General features: G+C 50.0%; 1 protein-coding gene across 1 annotated transcript in view; it reads left to right on the top strand.

Annotated features, from left to right (window-relative positions):
* Positions 1-1,804: 1,804 nt before the first annotated feature.
* LOC138268101 (hydroperoxide isomerase ALOXE3-like) overlaps positions 1,805-26,630 on the top strand; it is a 343,013-nt gene continuing 318,187 nt past the window's right edge. The window contains exon 1 of the mRNA XM_069217476.1: positions 1,805-2,022. Within this exon, the coding sequence (XP_069073577.1) occupies positions 1,876-2,022 (147 nt within the window). The 5' untranslated portion in view covers positions 1,805-1,875. The remainder of the gene's footprint in view (positions 2,023-26,630) is intronic.

Genomic DNA, 26,630 nt, shown 5'->3' on the forward strand with positions numbered 1-26,630 from the left:
TGTAACCATAGAGTCAGCCCCTTGAGGACATAAGCACATGAGAAAAGAATGACAAAGAACATTGCAGTGTAACCATATAATCAGTCCCTTGAGGAAATAGTGTATTACACATTTTCAGGCCTAGCAGGCCTTTTAAATATCATTTCATGGTGGACTCAGCAGCACAGAATGCAGTGCTGCAGGTCTTACTAGATGTCCCTGTAGAGTCAATAGAAGAGGGAGCAATACCACTGGTCGTGGATAGATATCCCTGTGGACCTAACAGCTTGTAGGCACTGTCTAGATGTCCCTGTGGAGCCGACTGAGTTAGTTGTGCTGTGGGGCAATTATCATCCTTCAATCCCTGGAGATCATAGTGCATTACACATTTGCCAGCCTGGCAGGGCTGTCAGAATATTATTACAAAGACCTTATAACACAAACTCCTTTCAGCTGTTAAAACAAAAGTTCTAACTATAAAAGATGTTAAATATATTTTGAATGGTGGAAGAGGTTATGTTTTTTCGGCCACCTCTAACCTAGTGTGTCCTGGAAGATGGCCTGGACAAAAAGAGCACATGTTCTGATTGTTTTGGTGGTGGTCACATTGTCCTAGGACCACCACAGGCTGAGTTATAGGCAAAAATGTGTTGTAAAAAGAATGCCCGTAAAGCATCATGGGGTGAGTTTCCTCGTGTGCAGTGAATAATGTAGTATCGGCTCTCCCGCTGTGCAGGGAGAGCCGCTCTTGAGGATTCAATACCTGGGTCGATTTCATGCTATTTAAAGCCACAAACAAAGGTACAAAAGACACACACAAGACAGAACTACATGTAGTTACTGATTATGTAAAGTAAGGACCAAGTGAAGGGCAAACGCGGAAAATAAACCACTCACGTGAGCACAAGTTCTTACTAACAAACACGAGAGGCAGGGGAAACAAAAAAATAGTCCGGCCAAACAACAGAAATAATATTCCAAGAACAGGAAGTGACGTATTTGCTGCCAAACCAGTTAGGAGGCAGCAAAACATGAACGACACTGTCTTTAACCTATGGTAAATGGCAGGCAGCGGCAAAGTCCTTTACTCTTTCCACCAGGTCTTGCAGGCAGCCCATGCACGCAGTCTAGGCTTGACCTAAAAAACTAGATGGCGGGCCTTCTCTATCAGTGTACCTAAGATCTGAAACAACACTCTTGTATCTATCAGGGCCTCACAGACCCAGCTCAGGAATGACCTAAAGCCACATCTCTTTAAATACCTCTACGCAACAATGCAGTAACAGTTCACTTCTCTGAGAACTTAATGTCCCTCCAATCAGTCGTTGACACTAAAAGGGGCGCTTCAGTGGATAGGCTAGGATTACATCTATGATTATAACACCTTCATCCCAGTTATTCTCAGGGAGAAAAATGGAAGTACTTCAGTGGCCAGGCTCACATCCCCCCACCTGCCATTGCCAGTAAGTCAAGGGAGTCCCAGGCCAAAAAAGTTTGGGAGCCACTGTATTACGTAATGGATTGATTACTGCAATTTTTATGTATTGTTTGACCTGTAATTCATTGGTGTGGTTTAAATTAAATAATGCGCTAACGTTGTCAGTACAACGACCATTCCTAAGGCTTCCAAAACGTCGTGGCAAAAATGTTCCTCACAAAAGTATGCACGTTATGGAAATTTGCATTGAACACGTTATTATTCTGAGGGAAAAGAGGCAGGCGCCAACAGCCTTTGAAGTGTTTCCAGTCATTTATCTGACGTGCGCACCTGGTACGGACTTGGGCGGCTGCCTTCGGTGTAAAAGGGGTTGGTGTCTATGAAGACGCCGCAGCGTTCCTTAAAAAGGAAGGGACTCCGCTCGTGTCACCCAGTGCCGCAGAGCTGCTCTCGTGGACATGGCTGAGTACACAGTACAGGTGGTGACAGGAACTGCCTTCGAAGGCAACACCATGGATTCCATCTCCATCACCCTGGTGGGGTCCCGGGGCGAGGGTGAAAAGCGGCGTCTCGATCACTTTGGCTGTGATTTCCTGCCCGGAGCTGTAAGTAGACGGACAGACTGACCAGTTCAACGCGCGTGCAGGAGAGAGTGGAGACTGTAAAGTGTGTGACATCTGCTCGATTGTTTATAGGTGTGTTTTTCAATAATTATAAAGCATCACGTGCTAATTGAGGGCTTTAGGGACCGGGGCTGAAAGCAGGAGCTATCGATGCGGGTCAGAACGTGCAGAGCGCTGGTAAAGCGCACCGTACCCGCCGCGGGTGTCAGTGGATAGGTGCTGTCCGCTAGTTTCAGTGTTTACGTGCTGTCTCTTGCTAACCATCGTTCCCTCCCCTCCTTTCTCTTTCCTGACCCATCTTTTTTCACTACCACTCATCGCCCCCACTCTCGCATTCTACCCGATTTCTTTCCAGTGAGCCATTTCCGTGGCCCTGATTTATTTGTCTCATGTCCAGTTCCCGCTCACTTCTAGGCCATTTTTTCTCGGTCCTGCCCTTCCCGCTTGTCTTTCTCGTATCACCCGTCAACGCTCTCCCTGCTTCATTTTTTCCCCTTCTCCGGTTCTTCCTGGACGAGCTGTTTACTCTTCCGTGCAGTTCCAACTTTACCTTTATATCCTGAACAATTCCTGCTCTCCCTGTTCCTAAAATAAATACCTCTCCCTCTGTTCATATTTTTAGTCCTTTCTGTCTCAACATTCAGACCGACTCCCTTTCTTTCCTTCTTTTCTCATGAATTACCTGTTTCTGCAGATCTTGGGTTAACAAAACACAGTGCTTTAAGAGGCATCAAAAAGGTTAGGGGTTGGGGGGACTCAAAGGGGGTGTGTCCTATGTGACAAGGGGTGGTGCCTAATAGTGGGGGCTACGATCCTGCACAGTACAAGTTCATAAACAAGCACTTCATTCACAGAACAATAAATTGAAAACCACGTTATAATACATTTGGAGTGTAGAGTCCCGTTGCTCTGAATTTCACTAAAGCAGGTTGTTTAACCAAAACATTTACCACAGCGAGAGTGACATTAACTACAGTAAAATAAAAAAACACTCAACAGAACTTTGCATCAGTTGCAGTGAACGCTTTATCCTTGTAACTACAGAGAAGGGTTTTTAAAGAATGTTTTTATGAGCCGTCAGCAGCTAATCCTTATATACATGTTACATTTTAGAGTCTGAGTTCTGCCCATCACGATCACCTCTCTTGCCCTACAGCAGATTCCATGGAGTGCTTTATCAGACCCCTATCTGGTGATCACATCTTGCAATTAGCTGCTGATGGTGGCGGCAGACATAACAAAGCAGTCTGTTCGAGTTTACATCAAAGAACACAGTGGTTAGACTCATACTAAACATCCCAAGCAGGGCACACGTCATCCCACACCTTAGGGAAGTCCTCTGGCTTCCAGTACACAAGTCCACAGTTCACGCACACATTTAGAGCACTACACCACACAGGCCCGACATATCTTAAAGCTGTATCTACTTCCATCTACCATCCAGGCTCTTCTGCTCTCCCGGATTCCTACTAATACACATCGCACTCTTACACAGTAACAGGACCGGGAGTCAAGCCTTCTCAAAAATGGCTCATACAGCCTGGAAGACATCCCTATGCACCCCAGAGACCTCTCCTCACTTCCTGAACTCTAAAAGAAGCTGAGACCTGGCTCTTTGACTGACCCCATCCTCAAGGCTAGGCCTGTGCACCAGCTCAGCGGCAGTATACCCGCCAAGTGATAGTGCGCTCTACAAATACACATAACATGCTATAATTCGCATAATCAGACACTAATGCATGCCCATCATTCAATGCAACTGGTTTATTTTTACAAATAGAACATTCTGGTTGTGCGTTAGTCACACCTAATTAGTCTGTCCCATGTTCGGTGGCATCACCTTCACACTCAGTCTGGCTACAGACACTCATCACATCATTGCCAGCATTTTCCGTGTGTCGCAATACATGGCAGGCCTTGGCCTGTGCCACATACCCACAGGATGTTTGAAAGTGCAGGGCCTGATTGGACCCTAGGCAGCACTAAGGTAATTTAAATGAACCACTACGGAATAATTTAGCAGCACCTCAAAAAGTTTTTTTTCAATGAATATTTAAAAGCACTCATTATAGCTTCTGAGCTGTCCACAGCCATAAGATCATAAACACTGACGATTCTTCTTTTAATCTATAGCCAGCACATTCAAAAGCAAAGAGTAGTTCATGTGTTGCTGTCCAACCATAGAACTTGTAAGACTGCATGCCGATTGGATTTCTCTCAAATTTCACTCATTTGGGATTTTGAAGCAAGACCATCTCTGGCCTATCATTCATGCTACTATTGAAAATTTCACCTCGAAGTTCCTGAGTTGTGATAGTCACTCTCAACCCTTGGTGCAGCAGCAGAAGAGTGAGAAAACAACCTCTGCATGTTTTATTTCAATTGGGATCTAATCAGTACTAGATGTTATCTTGGATCTGCTGTCAGTGCGTATATACACAGCTCTTCCAGAAGTCTTGTTGGAAACAGACCCTGTCCTGTGTTGCTTCACACACATAACATGAGCCTGGCTAGTGCCCCCAAGAGCACTGATACTCTCCCTGTCCATTGAGAAGTTCTGGTAGCCAAGGAGGAGTCAAGCTCAGTCTTTCTGGCTTCCTGTACGCTCTCTCGCCATCAAGGAAGACTACCTTCATTGTGCCCAATGAATCATTTAAAATAACCTTCATTCAGTATTAGAAAGGTTCATTCAATATCGATTTGTGCACCCCAAGACACTGAGGTTGTTTCTTGTCTGTACAATTCCAGTGCTTCCAGCCTTGTTTCAAACTTCAACATAACCTAGGTAAGATTACTACTTGAGGGGGCATTTCTTGCACCTCATTAGTCACAGCAGCCCGGTTTTGCAAAGCCTGTATCTTACCCTCCACTTGTCTATCTCTCCTGTTCATTATCACCATGCTTTAATGTAGGCCCCACAACTGCTTACCCAAAGTCTGAACCATAGATTCCACATGGCCTATTTTCTCCTGAAATTCAAATGTTGAAGTGGAAATGGAGCACAACAGTTACTGATTGCCTTTGCTGAATCTCTTTCAAATTATTAGGAGGCTTTTTCCCAATTGCCCCATCCTGAACACCTTTAGTAGATTGAAAAAATCCTCCTTTGCATCCCTCAACATCCTATTTCTCTGGAAAGCTCCCCAACGGGATCTCTGAGAGCTTTCACTGAGCCATGGTACTGAGCCGCTGGATTCACATGAAAAGGCTACCCCAGCCTATTGGGCAGAGTGCAGTGCCCAGGCCACTGCTAAACTGCAACTGTGATGGCTTGCATGCAGGGCTCAGCTTGGGCCAGGGGTTACTGGAGCTTGGGGCAAAAGGATGTATCACCCAGGCTTGTCTTTCCCCAGTTGTCATGTCACTCTTCAAGGTCCTTGACAACCGTGAGACATTGTGGATTGGTGTTTCCGCTCCTCTGCCAGGCTGATTTGAATCTGGTACCACCCCAGCTGCTGACAGCATCTCCCTTCGCAGAGTAAGCCAGCGTGTGTGCTCGACCACTGGTGTTGCACGCTGCTGCTCAGCCAGGCCCTCCTGATGTGGGACACACCTGTCTGAAACTTGGCACTGATTGAAAACGAAAGTCATCCTCTGCAGGCATGGGTTCTTCATTCATAGTTTTTGTTGATCTTGCAAAGTTAGACTCCTCCAGGGGGGTCGCAGGGCAAAAAAGATGGTGGAAGATGGTGAAAGCCCAACCAGGTGCCCAAAGCAATGGTGTCCATCTCGGGAATGAGCTGTCCCTGTCTCCTTTGTCTCTGTTTTGAAGGTCTACGTATTTAATTCTGTTCTCACAAGCTGCCCTCACAGCACAGAAAGTGACTCACATTGAGTCAAAATGAGCCTCACCTCCTGCACCCTCCTTTCCCCTCAACTACCTCCCACAATTCAATTCTCCAATGCGGCCCAGGCTTTAAAAAGGCAACAATTACAAAAATATTAAATGCGCCTTTCTGCTACATTCGGAACAAAAAATATGGGTATTGAAGTCAAAGTCTTAAAAGAGGCCCATTGTGCATTGCAGATCAGCCTGTATGCTTATTTTTGGCCTAGTATGATAGAAAAGCCTAGTATGACAGGATGTCAATTTAACAAAATGCCAGGTATGTTAAAAATGACATCACATGCCCTTTGATAATGGGTGACATCACAGGAGGTGCCATCAAAAGTTGTGTGAGTGGGTAACTTCACAGGAAGTGACATCATGGGACCTTTGACCAGCCAGTGCCCAGAGGAGGGCACCAGTAGCTACTGCATTCCAATTTATGTGTATGGGCTTGCTATGATATTCCTAACATTGAGTCGACCCACAGACATGTCAGTCTTTGCAAGCTGTATGGCAATGTGAGTGTGAGGATTATTGGGGCTGAAGATTCCCACTGGGCTTAGCAGCAAGCACTACATTGCACAGGCAGCAAATTGCTTGTCTTCATGCTCTCACACATCAACCACACCTTTCTCATAGTTGTAAGGGTTGTCATCCACATCTCTCCATGACCATTAGAGGGGAGAGAAAGGGAAATTGCAGTCACAATGTGCTCTTCCACATTCTTCATGTTTTTTCTGCTGTCATCATGTGCTCATCCCCCTTCTCCATCCTTCTGTTGTCACCATATACTCATTGTTCTATCTTTTACTGCTGCTCTGTCACCATGCATCTGTCCCTCCATTGCTTAATTCGTAAATGAAAAGGTGCCGGTGCCCAAAGCCCTCCTCTTAAACACATGGCTGCTGTATTTAAAAGTTCGAAAAACGGAATACCTCTTCAATCCATTTACAGCCACTCCCTGCCTCCTCAGCTGACTCTAGCAGCTTTCTGATTTCTCACTTTGTGACACTTTTTGGTTTTTCTCCTCCTCCATCTTACCCATATGTGTCTTTTGCTCGCAGCAAATGCTTGAAGCAGAAGACTAAGCGCTGTCCCACAAAAATAAGTGCAGGTGCTCAGCACTGGAAACACCAAGCACAAATTAAGCACTGCCATCCACTGCATTGTGCGCTTGCACCATGGTGGCGACAGGAAGAGGATGTGGCCTAATTGCCTGATCTGCCAACTTCGGAGCTGGGGAAGCCAGGCTGGAGTCTCAGCATCGGCTCAACATCCTGTGATTCTGAACAAAACACTTAGGTGGTCATTACAACCCTGGCGGACGGTGTTAAAGCGGCGGTAAGACCGCCAACAGGCTGGTGGTAAACATTTTTGAATTACGACAGTGGCGGAAACCGCCAACAAAGACAGCCACTTTAACACTCAGACCGCCACGGCGGTACAGACAAACAACTTGGCGGTCACCGCCAACAGATAGGAGGGAGACAATGTACTGCCCACACTACTATGACAGGCCAATCCGCCACCTTTTCCGGGGCAGATTCACGCGGATAAAAACACGGCGGAAACAGGAATCTCGAAGGGAAAACGCTCACCTCATCACACTCCACGAGGAAGGAGGGCACCATGGAGCCGGAACACCATATTCTTCCTGCGCTAGTCTTCCTGCTCCTGTACCAGGAGCACCAACGCCGGCGGCGAAGACCACAGTGAGTACTGCACCTACGACATAGGGGAGTGGGGAGGCAAAAACCAGGGACACACACACCCAACACCCTCACCCACTACAACACACACACCAATGCATATCCAAACATTACAGTAACACTCCCCAGCCCCCCTGGAAGAATGCAAAGAAAAAAGGAAATTAGTGTAACCATTGTATAATATCTAAATAGAGTAAGCAAAAATATACATATATACACTATTAACAATATATACACCACAAATAGTAGTCCAGGTAATATACCATTCATAGTCCGTGGACCACTGGGCTCAAAATGCATGGGCGAGGCCCACACAAGATACCCGAACATGACGGAGAGAACACTGCAGGGGCATCAGATAGAAATACAACAGGCACCTCGGGGGAAGGGAAGGGGGGGCACCTCAGCCGGATGAGTGCACAATGCCAGATACACGAGGGGGCTCAGTGCCCACTGTTAAATCCTGGGGAGTGCAAAGCCACAGTCTCTTAAGTCTCTCCAGTGGGTGGTTTGCCACTGCTTTATCCTGGGGAGTGCAAAGCCACAGTCTCTCAAGTCTCTCCAGTGGGTGGTTTGCCCACTGTACTACCCTGGGGAGTGCAAAGCCACAGTCTCTCAAGTCTCTCCAGTGGGTGGTTTGCCCACTGCTTTATCCTGGGGAGTGCAAAGCCACAGTCTCTCAAGTCTCTCCAGTGGGTGGTTTGCCCACTGCTTTATCCTGGGAGTGCAAAGCCACAGTCTCTCAAGTCTCTCCAGTGGGTGGTTTGCCCACTGTACTATCCTGGGGAGTGCAAAGCCACAGTCTCTCTAGTCTCTCCAGTGGGTGGTTTGCCCACTGTACTATCCCGGGGAGTGCAAAGCCACAGTTTCTCAAGTGGATAACAGTCTCCACTGGTTCTGGAGGGGGACTGGTGCCCAGAGTGCCTCATCCTGTGCAGGACAGACGGAGTGGATGCATGTCTCCACTGGTTCTGGAGGGGGACTGGTGCCCAGAGTGCCTCATCCTGTGCAGGACAGACGGAGTGGATGCATGTCTCCACTGGTTCTGGAGGGGGACTGGTGCCCAGAGTGCTTCATCCTGTGCAGGACAGATGGAGTGGATGCATGTCTCCACTGGTTCTGGAGGGGGACAGGTGCCCAGAGTGCATCACTCACCCCGTGACGGTCCCTGTTGCGTCACTGCCCCTGCCGCTCCTGGGCTAGCAGTGCTTGAGTTGTCGGTGCTTGCCCTGTTCAGCGGTGCTTGAGTTGGCGGTCCTTGCCCTGTTCAGCGGTGCTTGAGTTGGCGGTGCTTGCCCTGTTCAGCGGTCCTTGCCCTGTTCAGCGGTGCTTGAGTTGGCGGTGCTTGCCCTGTTCAGCGGGCCTTGCCCTGTTCAGCGGTGCTTGAGTTGGCGGTCCTTGCCCTGTTCAGTGGTGCTTGAGTTGGCGGTCCTTGCCCTTTTCAGCGGTCCTTGCCCTGTTCTGCGGTGCTTGAGTAGGCGGTGCTTGCCCTGTTCAGCGGTGCTTGAGTTGGCGGTCCTTGCCCTGTGCAGCGGTCCTTGCCCTGTTCAGCGGTGCTTGACTTGCCGGTCATTCGTTGCCCAGCTGGGCTGGGGCTGGCAGTCCTTCAATGCCCAGCTGGGCTGTGGCTGGCGGGGTCCTCCTGGGCAGCTGGGCTGTGGATGGCGGGGCCCTCCTGGGCAGCTGGGCTGTGGCTGGCAGGGTCCTCCTGGGCAGCTGGGCTGTGGCTGGCGGGGTCCTCCTGGGCAGCGGGGCTGTGGCTGGCGGGGCCCTCCTGGGCAGCGGGGCTGTGGCTGGCGGGGCCCTCCTGGGCAGCGGGGATGACGGCGGTCTTCTCCGCCGTGCAGCTCCTCCCAGACTTTGCGGCTTTCTTCTGGCCCTTCCCCACCTTGGGAGGAGTCACAGCTGAGTCCACACTCCGCCCGGGACCCCTGTGAGCGGCGTGGGTGGCTGGAGTCTTCCCCCTCTCCCGCTGGGCACTGGCCAACTTCTGGTGCTTCACAGGGCGGACTGGCAGTGCTCTGGCTCCATGATACACTGGCTGGCCTGGTGGCCGATACACTCCACATACCTGTCACAACAGGCACCACTGGTCCCGGTGATTTTGTGGCTGAGGTGCTAGTACGGGACCTATGAGTTGGACGGGGGGGATGGTGGGAAATAGGTTAAGGGTGGACAGGAAAAGTTGTTTGGAGACGCTGGGACGGGTAGCTGGAGGGGGTTCGGGAGTGGAGGAAGAGGTGGTGGTTGTAGGAGGTGTAAGTTTTGTGGATTTGGGTGCAGGTGCATGCGCTGGAGGCTGTCGTGAGGTGGATGGCTGTTGGGTGGGTGTGTGGCTGCGTTTGCGTATCTTGGGAGGGGGCGTCACAGACAGACTGGGAGAGGACACAGGGGACGTGTGCATGGTAGTGGGGGTGGTGAGTGCACGTGAGCGGGGTGTGGTGGTGGGTGTGCTGGTGCGGGACATAGTGGCTGTAGTGGTAGTGCATGCAGGTGTGAGTGTAGACGAGACTGGGAGGGAGGAGGGAGACGAGGAGGAGGGGGACACAGTGGAGGCAGTGGATGTTGTTGTCTCTGTATGTGTGTGATGCTTGCGTGAGTGCCTGTGGGACGTGTGGTGCTTATGTTTGCCTGAGCTTCCCTTGTGTGGTGATGTGTGTGCAGGCTGGTCTGATGGTGTGCTTGGGATAGGCAGAGGTACAGGGGATTGGGTCTGGGTGGAGGAAGTTGGAGGGGGGAGGCTAGACACAGGGACAATGGCTGCCATCAGTGCTGAGGCCAGAGTTTGAACGGTTCGATGAAGGGCAGCCTGACCAGAATGAATGCCCTCCAGGAATGCATTTGTGTGTTGCAACTCCCTTTCTACACCCTGGATGGCATTCAAAATGGTAGACTGCCCAACAGTGAGGGACCTGATGAGGTCAATGGCCTTCTCACTGAGGGTGACAGGGGCAGGGGCTGAGGTGCCTGGGGCGAAGGAGATGCCCACCCTCCTGGGAGAGCGGGCACGGGGCGAAGGCTGAGGGGCTGCTGGGAGGGCGGTGCTGGTAGGGGGGGGTGGTGGCTGTACCTGTTGAAGTGGGGGGCACAGATGTTGCTGCCATCACAAGGGAGCTCCCATCGGAGGACGAGTCCGTGTCGCTGGTTGCAGATCCTGTGACCGCCGTGGTGCTCCCCTCGCCCTCCGTCCCACTGGTGTATTCCGAGTCCATAGTGTGGGCCTCCATGCCCATGTGGGATGCAGCTCCCTCGTGCTCCAGTGCCACTGCTCCTCTGCCTGATGATGCTAATGCACACAAGAACAGGGAGACTGCAAAAAACGGGGGCGGGGGAACAGAAGAAAGACAGGTTGAGTCCATGGCTTACCGCTACAGTTGGCGGACAAGACAGTCACAGCAGCCCTTGCACTACGCCGCGCACTTGGGCTCTACAGTGCAATTCCTGGGAAATGGCCTACAAGGCTATGGACGACATCTGCACACATAGATGACACAGGGGCATGAATAGCTGTACTTGGCACTCTACAGAGGTGGGGTGGGGGCCACAGGGCCATGCCTCACGAAGGGGCCTAGCCTACGGAACTCGCCCTGGCCTAGGGAAACCCACAGCCCTCCTCCTCCACCCAGACACCTCCACTGTGCGCAAAGTCAGCTGAATGAGAGTGTACTCACCCCCTTGTGTCTGCTGTGATGACCTCAAGCGCCCATCCAACTCAGGGTAGGCCACCGCCAGGATCCAGAACATCAGGGGGGTCATGGTTCGACGGGCACCCCTCCCACGTTGGGAGGCCATCCCCAGCTGAGCCTCCGCCGTCTTCTTGCTCCAGCGGCGAATGTCCTCCCATCTCTTCCGGCAGTGGGTGCTCCGTCTGTGGTGGACTCCCAGGGTCCGGACGTCCTTGGCAATGGCACGCCAAATATCCTCCTTCTGGTGGGCGCTGACCTATATGAAATTTACAGTGGAAGAAGAGAAGTCATTACCAACTGCACCGTCAAAGTGATTAGCCCCCATTCCTAACCTTGCCATGTGGCACTTGTACCCACGTCTTTCATGCACGCAGGACTCTGACCCCTTCCTTCTTACAACCAGCCCTCTCCACACAGGCATAGCCCCTACAACATGCTCCCTGTGTACTTACCTGTTGGTCTGGAGGACCGTAGAGTAGCGTGTACTGAGGGAGGACCCCATTGACGAGCTTCTCCAACTCCTCCGATGTGAAGGCAGGGGCCCTTTCCCCAGACTCACGAGCCATTGTTTCTTTCAGACCGAGGTCACAGCAGCACTTGCAGTGTAGGTCCTCTCCTGTCGAAGATCAGGTATTGAGTGATTCAACAGATATAACATGGTGGTCACGTCTGCGGCGGTCACGTCCGCGGCGGTGCATACCATCAGCGCCGGCGTATATCGTCATTGGCTCCTGGGACCCATAGGGTCCAATGTTAACCAATGCAGCATTGCGCAGCGGTCTTGGACCGCCTATCGCTAGCGCAGTTACCTCACATCCCATTGTCCCACTTTACAGGTCAGGCAGCCGCCATTTCAGGGGCCCACATGGCCTAATTACCAACTGCGTCACACATACCTAGGCCTACTCTCAACACACATACAGGCCAGATTTTGTGTATGAATCGTGTTCTGTGTAGACTGTGGGTACATACCTCTGAGTTGTTTGACTCTGTGGTCGCTGTTTTCCTTCATAGGCACCGTCCGCTGGGACATGTGAAGAGATGGCGGAATCCTCCGGTGTACCGACCGCTGGTGGACCTGTCAACAATGGAGTAAAGAAATTTGATTATCACCTACAGGCTTGACCGTACCACAATCCAGGAACTGTGCACCCAGTTGGAGCCAGACCTGATGACAGCAATCTGCCATCCCACAGCATCCCCCCTGAAGTGCAGGTGCTGTCAGTGCTCCATTTCCTTGCAAGTGGGTCATTTCAAACAACTGTGGCCATGGCATCAGGGATGTCCCAGCCTATGTTTTCCAAAGTATTGTCCAGAGTGTTGTCTGCCCTGCTGAAACACATGCGCAGCTACATCGTGTTCCCTCAGGTGGAGGACTTGCCTACAGTGAAAGGTGGTTTCTATGCCCTTGGACATATCCCCAACATCATAGGTGCCATTGATGGGACCCATGTGGCTTTGGTCCCCCCCCACAGGAGTGAAGAGGTGTACAGATGGTATGTTTGGCAGACCAGTACATCTCCCATGTGAATGCCATGTTCCCTGGCTCAGTGCATGACGCCTACATCATGCGGAATAGCAGCATCCCTTATGTGATGGGTCAACTACGGAGGCACCGGGTGTGGTTATTAGGTGACTCTGGTTACCCCAACCTGTCATGGCTACTGACCCCAGTGAGGAATACCAGGACCAGGGCAGAGGAACGCTACAATGAGGCCCATGGGCGGACTAGGAGGGTGATCCAACTCACCTTCGGCCTCCTGAAGGCCAGGTTTAGGTGCCTCCATATGACAGGTGGATCCCTAGTCTACTCACCAAAGAAGGTGTGCCAGATCATCTTGGCCTGCAGTATGCTTCACAACTTGGCTTTGCGACGACAGGTGCCTTTTCTGCAGGAGGATGGTCCAGACGGCGGTGTTGTGGCAGCTGTGGAGCCTGTGGACAATGATGGGGAGGAAGCAGAGGAAGAAGACATTGACAACAGGGACTCAGTCATCGAGCAATATTTCCAGTGAAACACAGGTGGGAATACATTCCTGCCTACTACAAGTACTTTTACACTTCTACCTCTATCCTGTCTGTCGATTTCACCCAGTGTATGGTCACTGAGTTGTCACTTTCCCTTACGGTTTCACAGGTGTGGGTCCCAACGTGTGTCCTCTGCTTAGATTCCTCATGGACTGGAGCTGTGTGACATAGGTATGTTGACATTACTAATTCCTGGAAATTTTGTCGCTGTCATTGCAAATACACTATTTCAAAATCACAGACAGACTCCAGATCTTTTGGTGCTTTAGGTGTGTTTATTTACATACAACAGATTGGAGGGTGAAGTTAAGTGGTGAGGGGTGATGGCGGAGGAGTGTCCATGGCAGAGTCCAGTCTATTTGTCTCATAAGTGCATTGCCCATATGGGCATAGGAAGTGGAGCTGGGGCAGTTCCAATATGGACAGGGTGTCAAAGTGGGACAGTGGGTTGACAATCAGGGTGGTCTCATTTCTTGGTGGGGGTCTTGGCATCGTGCTCTGTCTTGTTCCTGGATCTCAGGGACCGCTTGTGGGGTGGTTCTCCATCTGCAGGGGGTGGGGTGCTGGTGTGATGGTCCTGTGGCGGTGCCTCCTGTCCACTGGCGCCGGCGGAGGTGGTGGGCAGTTCATCGTCCATGCTAGTGTCAGGGGCCCTTTGGAGTGCCACAGTGTCCCTCCTGGTGTTGAGTATTTCCTTCAGCACCCCTACGATGGTGCCCAGGGCGGAGCTGATGGTTCTGAGTTCCTTCCTGAAGCCCAAATACTGTTCCTCCTGCATGCGATGGGTCTCCTGAAACTTGGCCAGGACCGTTGCCATCATCTCCTGGGAGTGGTGGTGTGCTCCCATGATGGAGGAGAGGGCCTCATGGAGAGTGGGTTCCCTTGGCCTGTCCACCCCCTATCGCACAGCAGCCCTCCCAGTTCCCCTGTGTTCCTGGGCCTCCGTCCCCTGGACCGTGTGCCCACTGCCACTGCCCCCAGGTCCCTGTTGTTGGGGTGGTGGGTTATCCTGGGTTCCCTGTAGTGGTGGACACACAGCTGATTGACGTGTCCTGGGGACGGAGGTATGGGCCCGCTGGGTGGGTGCTGTGCTGGTGTTACCAGAGGGGGGAAGGTCTGTGGTGGCCTGTGCCTGTGTGAGGGGAACCGACTGTCCCGAGGCCACGATTGTCCAGGCTGGTCATCTAGATCCAGTTGGACAGAGGTGCTGTCATCACTGTGGGCCTCTTCTGTGGGTGGGGTGGAGATGTCTGGACCCTCCTGTCTGGTGACGTTGGGTAGTGGTCCTGCAGGGGTGTAAAAGCATGGTTATTGTATCTGTGTGTCTCATGGTGTGCAATGGGTGGGTGAGCGTGTACCCCAGTGCTTGCATTCCTGTGTGGGGGCTTGTGTGATGCTGGTTTAGGTGGGTGTTTGAGTATGTGCAGTGGGCATGCTTTAGTGATGGGTGTCCATGCGCTGTTGTTGCATGCAGGGCTTGGTGCTGGGATGTGAGGTTTGTGATATTGGTACATTTGTGAGGAGTTGGAGTGATAGGGGTGGGGGCGAGGGTGGGGGTATGTGATAGCATGCAGGTAGGGTGGCGGATATGGTAGTTAAAGGTTTGACTTACCAGAGTCCATTCCTCCACCGACTCCTGAGAGGCCCTCAGGATGCAGAATCGCCAAGACCTGCTCCTCCCATGTTGTTAGTTGTGGGTGAGGAGGTGGGGGTCCGCTGGACCGCCAGATGGTGTCTGGAGACCACAGAACTCACCTTCCCCCGTAGGTCGTTCCACCTCTTCCTGATGTCGTCCCGATTTCTTGGGTGTTGTCACACTGCGTTGACCCTGTCGACTATTCTTCTCCATAGCTCCATCTTCCTTGCAATTGAGGTGTGCTGCACCTGTGCTCCAAATAGCTGTGGCTCTACCCGGACGATTTCCTCCGCCATGACCCTGAGCTCCTCCTCAGAGAACCTGGGGTGTCTTTGATGTGCCATGGGGTGGTGTAGGTGATGTGTGGGGTGGTGTGTGTGGTGATAAGTGTGGTAATATGTAGTGGTGTGTGGTGTTTTGTGTGTGGAAGTTGTGTGGGTGATGGTGTTGAGTGCCTGTGGATGCTAGTTTGTGGATGGTGGTGTCTCTCTCTGGCCTTCTCTCTGTAATAGTGGTCGTAGGGGTTTGTGGGTTATGTGGGTGTGTGTTTTATATTGTAATGGGTGTGTGGGAGTGGTGTGTGTAAGTGTATCAGGTGTGTGTATTTCGAATTGTCCAATGTGGTGGTGTTTTGTAGAAGTGTGTGTATTTTGAGCGCGGTGGTGTGTACCGCCAATGGAATACCGCGGTTGAAAGACTGCCGCGTGGATTCGTGGGTCGTGATAGCGTGGGTGTATTTCTGTTGGTGTTACGGTGGAGGATTTGTTTTCGCCAGTTTATCACTGATCTTTGGTGTGACGGACTTGTGTGGGTGTCTGAATTTTGTCGGATTTCGAGATGTGGGTCATAATAGCTGTGGCGGAATTCCGCGGCTGCGGCGGTGTGTTGGCTGTCTTATGCACGGCGGTTAGTGGCTTTTACCGCCAATGTTGTAATGACCCCCTTAATCTCTGATTTTATTTATTTATTCATGCTTCAGCTGCTGCCACCATCTGCCAGTCCCTCTACTTCCCTTTGTTCTCTTTCACCATGTACCCATCCCTCTGCTCACCTCAGCTGCTGTCACCTCCTGCCCATTGTTCTATCTCATCTGCTGTTCTCACACTATGGAGTCAGCCCCCTCCCCCAAATGCTGCTCTCTCATTATGTGCTTATCCATCTATCCATTTCTGCTGCTATCTACGGATGCTCATTCTTCTACTCCCTTTTCCTACACTGCTTTGCCCTGCTGCTGACACCAAGTGCTCATTTCTCTATTCCTTTCAACTACAATCATCATGCCCCTGTCCCTCTACTCCTTTCTTGTGTCCCATCACAATTTGTCCATTCTTCTACTCTCTTCTTCTTTTCTCTCTCCCCATGTGGTCGTTCCTCTTCTCCACTCTGCTAATCCTGGTCACCATGCTTCAGTTCCTCTGCGTACGCACAGTATTGGTGCTCCACCAACAGGCTCTTACTACTATTCACACTCCTTGTGGTGAGGGATCAGGAAGTGGAGAACCACCAAGTGAAAATTGTGTCATAGAAAGATGCATCTTCACCTCATGATGTCACTCACACCCCTACTACTGTTATTCTTCTGTAGGTGTTCATCATGCATCGATGCAGCAGGCCCGTGGTACCTCTCCAATGGCGTAAGGGGAGCCCTCTCAATACCCACCTCCCTCAGACTGCAGTGAAATCGAAGTGATCAACTGAATGAGCCTAATTTCTCACTCTGATACTCACACACACGCCACACACACAATCTTTCTGTTACTTTTAGGTGCTACCACCCATATAGTTATTGTGTAGTTAAATAGGTGAATATTAAAATATCCATGTGCCCTCTAGATAACTTGCATTTGCTTCTGTGCCAAAATGAATAAAGACAAACTTCATGCACCCAACTTCATTTAACTTACATAAGATTGTTAGGTGTGGCAAAGTGTCACTATGTTAACATAATGAGGACGTTGTTAACATTTGTGCAGAGCTTTAGAAATTAAATTCAATGTTTTACTTGGTTGGTTCTATCACACTTCATTTTAGACAGGGGCTGATTAAGAGTTTGACCAAGAGGGTATTGGATCGTAATAGCTCCTCTGCCAAACCAAAGGTCCACCCTCCTGATTTACAGTTGGGCATAGCTTCAGTATGACAGGAACAGAGACTACTCTGTCTTTTAACTGGCTTACTCCTCTGACAGGGTGATCTGAGGATTGGCCATTTCATGCCCTCCTGATTTAGAGTGGGCTGTTGAATGGGAAGTTCTTACTCTCCCTTTCTGCTGTGAAAAACGTAGCACTAATGGTCAGTAAAAATGTTTAAATGACCCCCACACCATAGGACAAAGCTCCCAGGTTGTGAGGGACATTCATTTTTATTTTTTTCAAAAACAAAAGCATGCTTTCCACAAAGTAGACCAGGATGTATATTAAGTATTTTAACACTAGCAGCCCTGCCAAGTTTCCCAGGTCCATGCATGGTGTGCTGCTCTAGTCCAGGTTTTTCCTTTGAATTCTGGGACTTGTAGTCTTGTTTATTCCTTTTTAAAACATAACTACAAGTCCCTGAACTCAAATGAAAAAACCTTAAATGGAGAAGCACATCACACAAGGACCTGGGAAGCTTCACAGCTATGTGCTAGTTGTGGAATTTTGGAGAGAAAGTTAAGAATTTTGCAAATATTCTAAAACAAGGCTGAAATGTGATTCATACTCAGCACAATCCCACTGGCTGGTGTCTTTAAACTGTGGCTGAACAGTAACATTAGGAATACCGCTTAACCAGCATTTTAACAATGCTATTAAGTACCTTTGTATCGATTTTCTCATTTAAAAGATAATTTCTATTTGTGTTCAGATTTCAAAAGTAGGGGGACCAGGGCTTAGCTACCAAACGCTCATCATGTATGACATCGTTCAACACTTGTGGAGTTTGAGCATGTTGTATTCTGGGGCTTGTAGTTTAGCTTTTGACATTGTAAGTGTGGGTTCAAAATAGCAGCTTGCAAAGTGCAGATGAATAAAAAGACAGATCTATTTGAAAATATTGCGAATAGCCCAAGGGCACTTATTAGATTGATGGATATTTTGAAATGCACAGATAACCAGAAGCTTTACTGTAACTACATAGCAACAATGCGAACACTTTGCTGCCTAATTCACCTAACGAGAATATTCAGAAAATACCACTTCAAGGTGCTACTCGCCATCCACCGCCTGCTTACCCATAATGTACTGATGGCAAATCAATCTTCTTAGCTTATTTATAAACAGGACCACGTTTTTCTGTGTGCTGTTCCTTCACATCCTCACCGAATGAAGCTTTGCTTTTGGCTTAGAAGATTGGACGTCCCCTTGATGTGCATTTGCAACAGGGAGGCCCAGTCCTGAAACAATATTAGTACATAAATAGCACATATATCTGTCCCATCCCCATGATATTTGTGCTGTGACAGAGTGACCCCTGACCTAATTTAAGGCCAGGAACCACTCTGCGCGACGAGCAGCTCCAACGGACTGCCCTCGTGCTTCTGACCCCGCCCTCATTGCTGCCCCGAGTTCGAGGCCCTCTACCACCGGCATGCACCCGCCTGCGCCTCATCCCTGGTGTCTAGTGGTAGACGTAAGTATCGTTGGTCTTGGTATCTTGTGTATTTTCTGTGCCTGTTGTGCATTTTTTTCTACTTTTGCCTTTTTGCTTTTGCCTTTTCTTGTACCTTTTCTTGTGCCTTTTCTGCCCGTTTCTGCTGATTGCTTTGCTGGTTCTGCCCGGTTCTCACCGCTGCATCCCCTGCGGACCTGCCCCCCTCGCGCCCCCATTTGCCACGAACTCCTGCCTCGCAGCTGCTGCTTCCTCCCACCTTCCCTTCTTAATGGCAGCCACGCCGATGACGTGCCAGAGGCAAGCCCGTCTGTGCCCGTCCGCACCTGGACCGCGCCCGGCGCCCGTCCCCCTGGCCTGCGCACCTCCCATGCCTCAAGATGCCCCTACACCACTGCAGAGCTCCATGCACTCAACTCCTGCCTGCCCACCGCCTGCACCCAGGCTGATCCCAGGCACACCCACGGACCCTTTGCCTTCCCCTCATGCCGCTTCTCCTGCAATCAAGCCAACAAGCACCACAACAAGCCAGACACCCCAACCATCTCAGCTGCATCCTCCTCAACACCCACTCTGTCCACAAGCATGCCATCGAGCTCTGGGACCTACTCACGACAGCCTCCCCTGACATCGCCTTCCTCACTGAAACATGGATGAACCCTTCATCTGAACCAAGTATCGCCATAGCCATCCCGGAGGGATATAAGATCACCCGAAGAGACCGTATCAACAAACCAGGAGGAGGAATCGTCATAGTACACAAAAGTTCCATCAGGATCTCCACCAACACCAACGACATCCTGGATGCCGCAGAGCACCTACACTTTCAGATACACATCAATGCCAACACCACCCTGAGAGGAACCCTTGTCTACAGACCACCAGGCCCCCACCCTCAATTCTGCGACGCCATCGCCGATGCAATCAGCTCCCACGCACTACCCTCCCCGGACTACCTGCTCCTCGGTGACCTAAATTTCCACCTGGAGAGCACCAGCAACTGCAACTCCACTGCCCTACTGGATAACCTCGCAAACCTCGGCCTCAAGCAACTGGTCACCTCGCCCACCCACTAAGCCGGGCACATGCTTGACGCCTCCAGCAGCCACATCACCTTCACCTACACCATCGAACTTCATTGGACCGACCACCACTGCATTCACTTTTCCTTTCTGAAGCCCATCACCCACCACCAACAACATCCGTTCCCTCATCGCAAGTGGAACAAGACCTCCAAGGAACAGCTGATCTCCAACCTCGCCCAATCCCCCCCACCCAAAACCAATGACCCCAGCACCGCCGCCCTCAACCTCAAACGATTGCTCGATGACTGCGCCAACACCCTCGCTCCACTCAAGAAAACCAACAACACCCGCATCAGCAAGAAAGCTCCCTGGTTCACCGCAGAACTTCAGGCCTCCAAACGAGAATGCTGGAAAACTGAGACAACCTGGTGCAAAGAACAATCAGAGAGCAACTTCACCACCCTCAAATCAGCCATGCGCAAACACCACCAGCTCATCCGGACCACCAAAAGATCCTTCTACAAACAGCGGATAGACAACAATGCACACAACAGCAAGGAACTATTCAACATCATCAAGGAACTCACCAACCCCAAATCCTGCTCCATCGAACCTCCCCACTCACAAGACCTCTGCGACTCCCTCTCCATCTAATTCCACTGCAAGATCGCAGACATACATGGAAGCTGCGCAGCACTATCCCCCACCACCACTGACATGGTCACCCCCATCGCACCCTGCCGCACCAACGCACTGAGCACCTGGACCCCCACCAACAATGAAGAAACCACCAAAACCATGAGCACCACCCACTCCGGTTCTCCCACAGACCCCTGCCCTCACCACGTCTTCAATAAGGCCTGCCAAATCATCGCTCCCCAGCTCCGGACCGTCATCAACAGCTCCTTCAAGACCGCCATTTTTCCAGAAAGCTGGAAACATGCTGAAGTCAACGCTTTGCTCAAAAACCCAAAGCTGACCCCGAAGACCTCAAAAACTACCGACCTATCTCCCTACTCCCCTTACCTCGTCAAGGTCATAGAGAAGATAGTCAACAACCAACTTTCCAGCTTCCTGGAGGACAACAGCCTATTCAACGTCTCCCAGTCTGGATTCTGCAAAAACCACAGCACCAAGATCATCCTCATCGCCTGCACTGATGACATCAGGACCAGGCTTGACAAAGGTGAAACCGTTGCCCTCATCCTTCTCGACCTTTCCGCAGCCTTCGACACCGTATGCCACCAAACCCTTCGCACACGCCTCTTCGATGCCGGAATTGGCCACAAAGGCCTGGACTGGCTCACCTCCTTCCCCTTTGAAAGAACACAGAGAGTTCGCCTCCCCCGTTTCAGTCAAAGGCCACCAAGACCATATGCAGATTCCTCCAGGGATCCTCACTCAGCCCCACATATCTACATGGCTCCCCACACCAGCATCGTCTGACCCCACGGCCTCAACATAATTTCCTACGCTGACTACACCCAGCTCATCCTCTCCCTCACGAGGAACCCCGCAACTGTTAAGAACAACCGCCACACCGGACTTCTCGCCAATACTATCTGGATGACTGCAAGCCACCTCAAGCTGAAACAGAGATCATAATCTTCGTTCCCAATAAGTCAGCATGGGACGACTCCTGGTGGCATGCCACCCTGGGGCCGCCCCTGACACCCACCACCCACGCACGCAATCTCGGCTGCATACTAGACTCTTCTCTCTCCATGACCCAGCAAGACCTTCGGGTGGATTCCCGTAGAAACCAGATGGGTCACTCACGCCCTCGTCAGCAGCAGACTGGACTACGGTAACGCCCTCTACGCGGCAACTATGGCCAAGCTCCAGAGAAAACTCCAGAACGCCTCAGCACGTCTCATCCTCAACCTCCCTCGCCACGAACACATCTCCACCCACCTCAGATCCCTATGCTGGTTACCCGTCAACAAAAGGATTGTCTTTAAAATCCTAATCCATGCTCACAAAACTCTCCACAACACCGGACCGGCCTACCTCAACGTTCGACTTAACTTCCATATCCTGAAACGCCAGCTCCGCTCCACCGACCTCGTCCTCGCAACAGTCCATCGCATTCACCGCACCTCATCCAGCAGCAGGTCCTTCTCCCACCTCGCCACCAAAACCTGGAACTCCCTCCCCACCAACCTACGCAAGACCCAGGACCTCCTGCCCTTCAGAAAGAGCCTCAAGACCTGGCTCTTCCAGCTGTAGCACCCCTCACCCCAGCGCCTTGAGACACTACCGGGTGAGTAGTGCGCTCAACAAATGTATTGATTGATTGATTGATTGATTAAAGCTATGAGCTTTGATCCGGGCTCAGAGAGTCCCTGCAGTCTCGGTGACAGGTAACACCTTGGCAGAGCTGAACAAATGGCAACAGCTTCAACTTTTTAATTTGCAACCATGCACAATGTACGGCAACCTCAGCCTGTTTAGCAACTGCTACCTTTAAACCACCACCTAGCAACAGAGCTATCTTTATGACCCTCTGATTGCAGGAGCACATGGCTCAAGCCAGGTGCTGCAGCTGCAACCACCAAATGACGTCCATGCAGCACAGCTGTCTATAGGACCAGCCTTGCCAAGTATGACGCATCAGGGTTTAGATTAATGCATTGAAGTACTAACGTCCTCATGACCACACTAAAATGCATTAGTCACACATTCGTAGCCCCTAGCAGTGTGAAAAGGCACTGTAGGCAGATATGTGTTAGTAAAAGCAGCCAGCACCTTTGCTGTGTACTGCTGCCTCAAGCAATGTGACTAATAAACCGCTGGGCTCAGGTCGATGAGATGGTGACTCATTTCTAGGTGATGGCCTGTGCCTAGCTGGCTTTAAAGTTATTACCTTGCTTTCCCATACAAAATAAGTGCAACATTTGCTGTACTATTCGATCTGGTGCATCACTCACAGGCTTTGGCCACAGCCTCACATGTATCCGTGCCTTCTCTGCTCCGAGCCACACAGTTGTTGATGCGAGCAACTGCTCTTTTACAGGGTCAGTTGATTGGCACAGTCAATTCTCTGGTGCCAGCATGGAAGCCCTGCTAAGTGCAGGGGTGGCTCCCACATAAGGGCATAGGAGCGTCGCCCCCCGCCAGCAGCGGCAGCTGTAAACCTTTTCCTAAAAAACAATTATAGACTGTGTTTATGATTGTTTTTTTCCTGGAAAAGGGGCGGGGCCAAGAGGTGACGCTCCATACAGAGAGCTTTTCACTAGTCACAGCATCCCCATAATGATCACAAACTAGCCCTGTTCCCCTTGCGGATCAATGACAGAGGTAGCTGGTGATTGCAAAAAGTAGTGGGGCTTAAGTCAATACATGGAATTACATCATGTAAAGGCAGTGGTATTCATTTTATCTACCTCAGCAGGATGAACTGTTGACTGAACTTATCAGGAATTATTTGAAAGTGTACTATAGAGTCAAACACAGATCCTTCCAATTAATACATTCCTTAGAGAGATTGGGAAATATAGGGAAGTAAAGGGAAAACTTGAAGAGGTTTTTATCTTCATTTTGCAGGCACTTAGAATAGATTTTGACGTACCTTTTTTTTTCTCTAGTCACCCAGTCCGCTGCTATCGTGGGGCATGTCTGGGGGACACTTTCACAGCTGTGACACTTCTCTTGCACTGATGGCAGGCCTGACATGCTGAGATCCTGATAAGCATTTCTTCCTGTCACATGTACAAAATAAAAAATAAAAGCAGATACGGCCTGACATTAGATAATAAAAATTATGCAGTATTTCAAACTGTTTTTAATCTCACCCCTTCCATTTCATCACAGGGTGGGTTGTGGTTATCGATTCCTCTTCCTGATTCCACAGACACCACCCCCCTTTGACAAAATGGAGAAGGGTAGGGAAAGTGTTCTTGATTGACGTTCAGCCTCCTGGAGCCTGAGCTGAAGAGTGAAACGCCCAATGCAAATTTCTATAGCACTGCCACAAAGAGGAGGAGACTGGGAAACTACGTCACCTGGGATCCGAGGCAACACAAGGGCTGACTGTGCATACGCCCTGTTTCTGCTATGAAAAGGCACCAGAGGTGCAGTGAGTGCAGCTGCCTGACTGCTGATCTCTCAGTCTCAGAGCGAAGCAGTCAGGCATGACCTACATTTACCATGTCTAAGTAACTAACTCTATTTATGGCAGAATACACTTGGTGGGTGGAGCCCCAGCGCTCTCAAGGATGGGCCACTGCTGATCAATGATAGACTGCCTATAACGTTTGGGGAGAATTTGGCAAGAGAATGTAACAGAGACCATGGACAAACAAGACAGACCCCAGAGATGTGCCCTGTCCTTGTCTGACAGAGAAGGGGACGAGGAGGTGCCAATCACCATATCTCATGACTATTTGCAACACTTCTTAAAACAGATAATAAGGAAATAAGCACGATAAAGGATGACCTGAAAGACTACCTACGAAGCATAAGACAGGATGTTAGCGACCTGTGCCACAGAGTTGATGACATGGTATACTGCCTTAATGAAAGAAAGGAAGAAATACAGAAGACCGGCAATGACTTGGTGTGCCTAGACGAGTAAAACACAGACATCATACTGAAGCAAGACCTGGAGAACTGCTTAAACCATGGTCAATAACATCCAGATTATGGGCCTTCTGCAAGGGGATATTCAGTCATACATCTAAGAGCTATTGCACCAAATCTTGAGCAGGGCAAAAGAGCCTCTGTTATAAATGCCTAGTCTGCACTCACAAGGCTCTGCCATGACCCCAGGATGAGAGGAAGCCCCAAACATATTAACAAGAATTCACTTCTTTAAAGAGATGGAGGAAATCATAACATCGATTAGGACCCGGAACATAGTGGAATATGATGTCCATAAATTAAGCTTATTTGATGATATTGCAGCAGAAACCTTATGAAGATGAATAGAGTTCTACAAAGTGGCAGATCATCTGTGCAAACAAGATCTTGTTACCAAATGGAGCACCCAGTCCATCTCACATTTACATGTAATGATGCTGAATATGCCATGAAAACAATAGAGGAAGCTCTTCACATTTACTGAATGAAGCCAGAAAACTGAAACCCTACACAACACACTACAAAGATGAATAAAGTCCAGGGGGCCACAGAAATTGTCAGTGGTTATTTTCAGTGTGGCAGGAATTGTTTGAGGGCACCCGTGGATGACCAGTGGGGCGATCGTAAAATGTGCAGGGAGGCCGTTGGGGACAATACATCTGACAGAAGAACACGTTCCACCCCAAGACGAAAGGCTTGTGGCTTTGGGTCTGGGAGGGAGTAAAGAATGAGGAGAGAGTGGGAATATCTGGGGACAGAAGGGAGGTAGGAAATAAGGCTGGAAGCCATACTACATACAAGACAGGAGTTGACATGATGAAGGGAATGAAGAGAACTTTTCACACATACACAGGATGGGAGATTATGGTGCCAGATGTAGACACACACAGTAAGAAAAAGAGATCCCAGGCATGTAGGGAGAGATGAACACAGAGAAGAGGCCTTGAGGTTATTGCACATGGTCTTCATGTCCTTTCTTGAACTAAAATGGTATGAATAATTAGTTCCAATGTGAAAGGGCCCAATGTGCCAGCTAAACAAAGGGCAGTCATCAACCTTTTTGGGCACTCACAGATGTTCTCACATTCCTCCAAATCTGCAGGTGTTGCTGTCTCATGCAGAGCTCGTTTGAGAGCAAAATTCAAAAGTCACTAAAGGACAAGTAAGGGCGATATCAAGTTGTGGTGGTACAAATAGGATGCAACATATATGCTATAGCTAAAATGTACATCCTTAACATTGACCAACATTTCCTTAAGTCCTCACTGTCCGCAATCTTTGAGTTCGTGGTGGGGGAAGAATAGTAGAGGGAGACCACAATGTGGTGATCGGAAGCCAAGTGGATTGGTCACATCAAAGATATGACTGGGGAGGAATAGTCAGCTGAGGAGCTCTAAAAATTGCTAAGAAAGGTGAGCCTCATGAATGCCTGGGAAGAGAAATATGACATAGAAAGAGACTGCACATATCACTCCGATGCCCACAAGACAAATGCCTACTTAGGGTACTTTCTAGTGAACCAAGGCGAGCATCGATTTTCAGCCGCTAAGCTGACGGCACATCGATTTCCCAGCCGAAGATTGGAGTCGTGTTGATCTTTTCCCTGCACGGCGTTCTGTGCGTGGATTTCTTCCTCTTAGGCTTCTCCTTTCAGGGCCCCAGGAACTGGATGGGCACCACAGGGCAGAGTAGGGGTCTCTGCAGAGACTCCAGGTACTGGCATAGAGAAGTCTTTGCTGTCCCTGAGACTTCAAACAACAGGAGGCAAGCTCTAAATCAAGCCATTGGAGATCTTCACAAGATGGAAGGCACACAAAGCCCAGTCTTTGCCCTCTTACTCTGGCAGAACCAGCAACTGCAGGATAGCTCCACAAAGCACAGTCACAGGCAGGGCAGCTCTTCTTCCCCAGCTCTTCAGCTCTTCTCCAGGCAGAGGTTCCTCTTGGTTTCTAGAAGTGTTCTAAAGTCTGTGGTTTTGGGTGCCCTTCTTATACCCAATTTCTCCTTTGAAGTAGGCCTACTTCAAAGCAAAGTCTCTCTTGAATGTGAAATCCTGCCTTGCCCAGCTCATGCCCCAGACACTCACCAGGGGGTTGGAGACTGCATTGTGTGAGGACAGACACAGCCCTTTCAGGTGTTAGTGACCACTCCTCCCCTCCCTCCTAACACAGATGGCTCATCAGGAAATGCAGACTACACCCCAGCTCCCTTTCTGTCACTGTCTCTGTGAGGTGCAACCAGGCCAACTTTCAAACTGACCCAGACAGGGAATCCACAGACAGGCAGAGTCACAGAAATGGTATAAGCAAGAAATGCTCACTTTTTAAAAGTGGCATTTTCAAACACACAATCTTAAAGTCAACTTTACTAAAAGATGTATTTTTAAATTATGAGCTCAGAGACCCCAAACTCCATATGTCCATCCGTTGCCAAAGGGAATCTACACTTTAATCACACCTTGCAACAGTGAAAAAACGAATTTAGCAATATTTCACTGTTAGGACAAAT

The sequence above is a fragment of the Pleurodeles waltl genome, chromosome 12 (genome assembly GCF_031143425.1).
Source record: "Pleurodeles waltl isolate 20211129_DDA chromosome 12, aPleWal1.hap1.20221129, whole genome shotgun sequence".
NCBI classification, from domain to species: Eukaryota; Metazoa; Chordata; class Amphibia; order Caudata; family Salamandridae; genus Pleurodeles; species Pleurodeles waltl.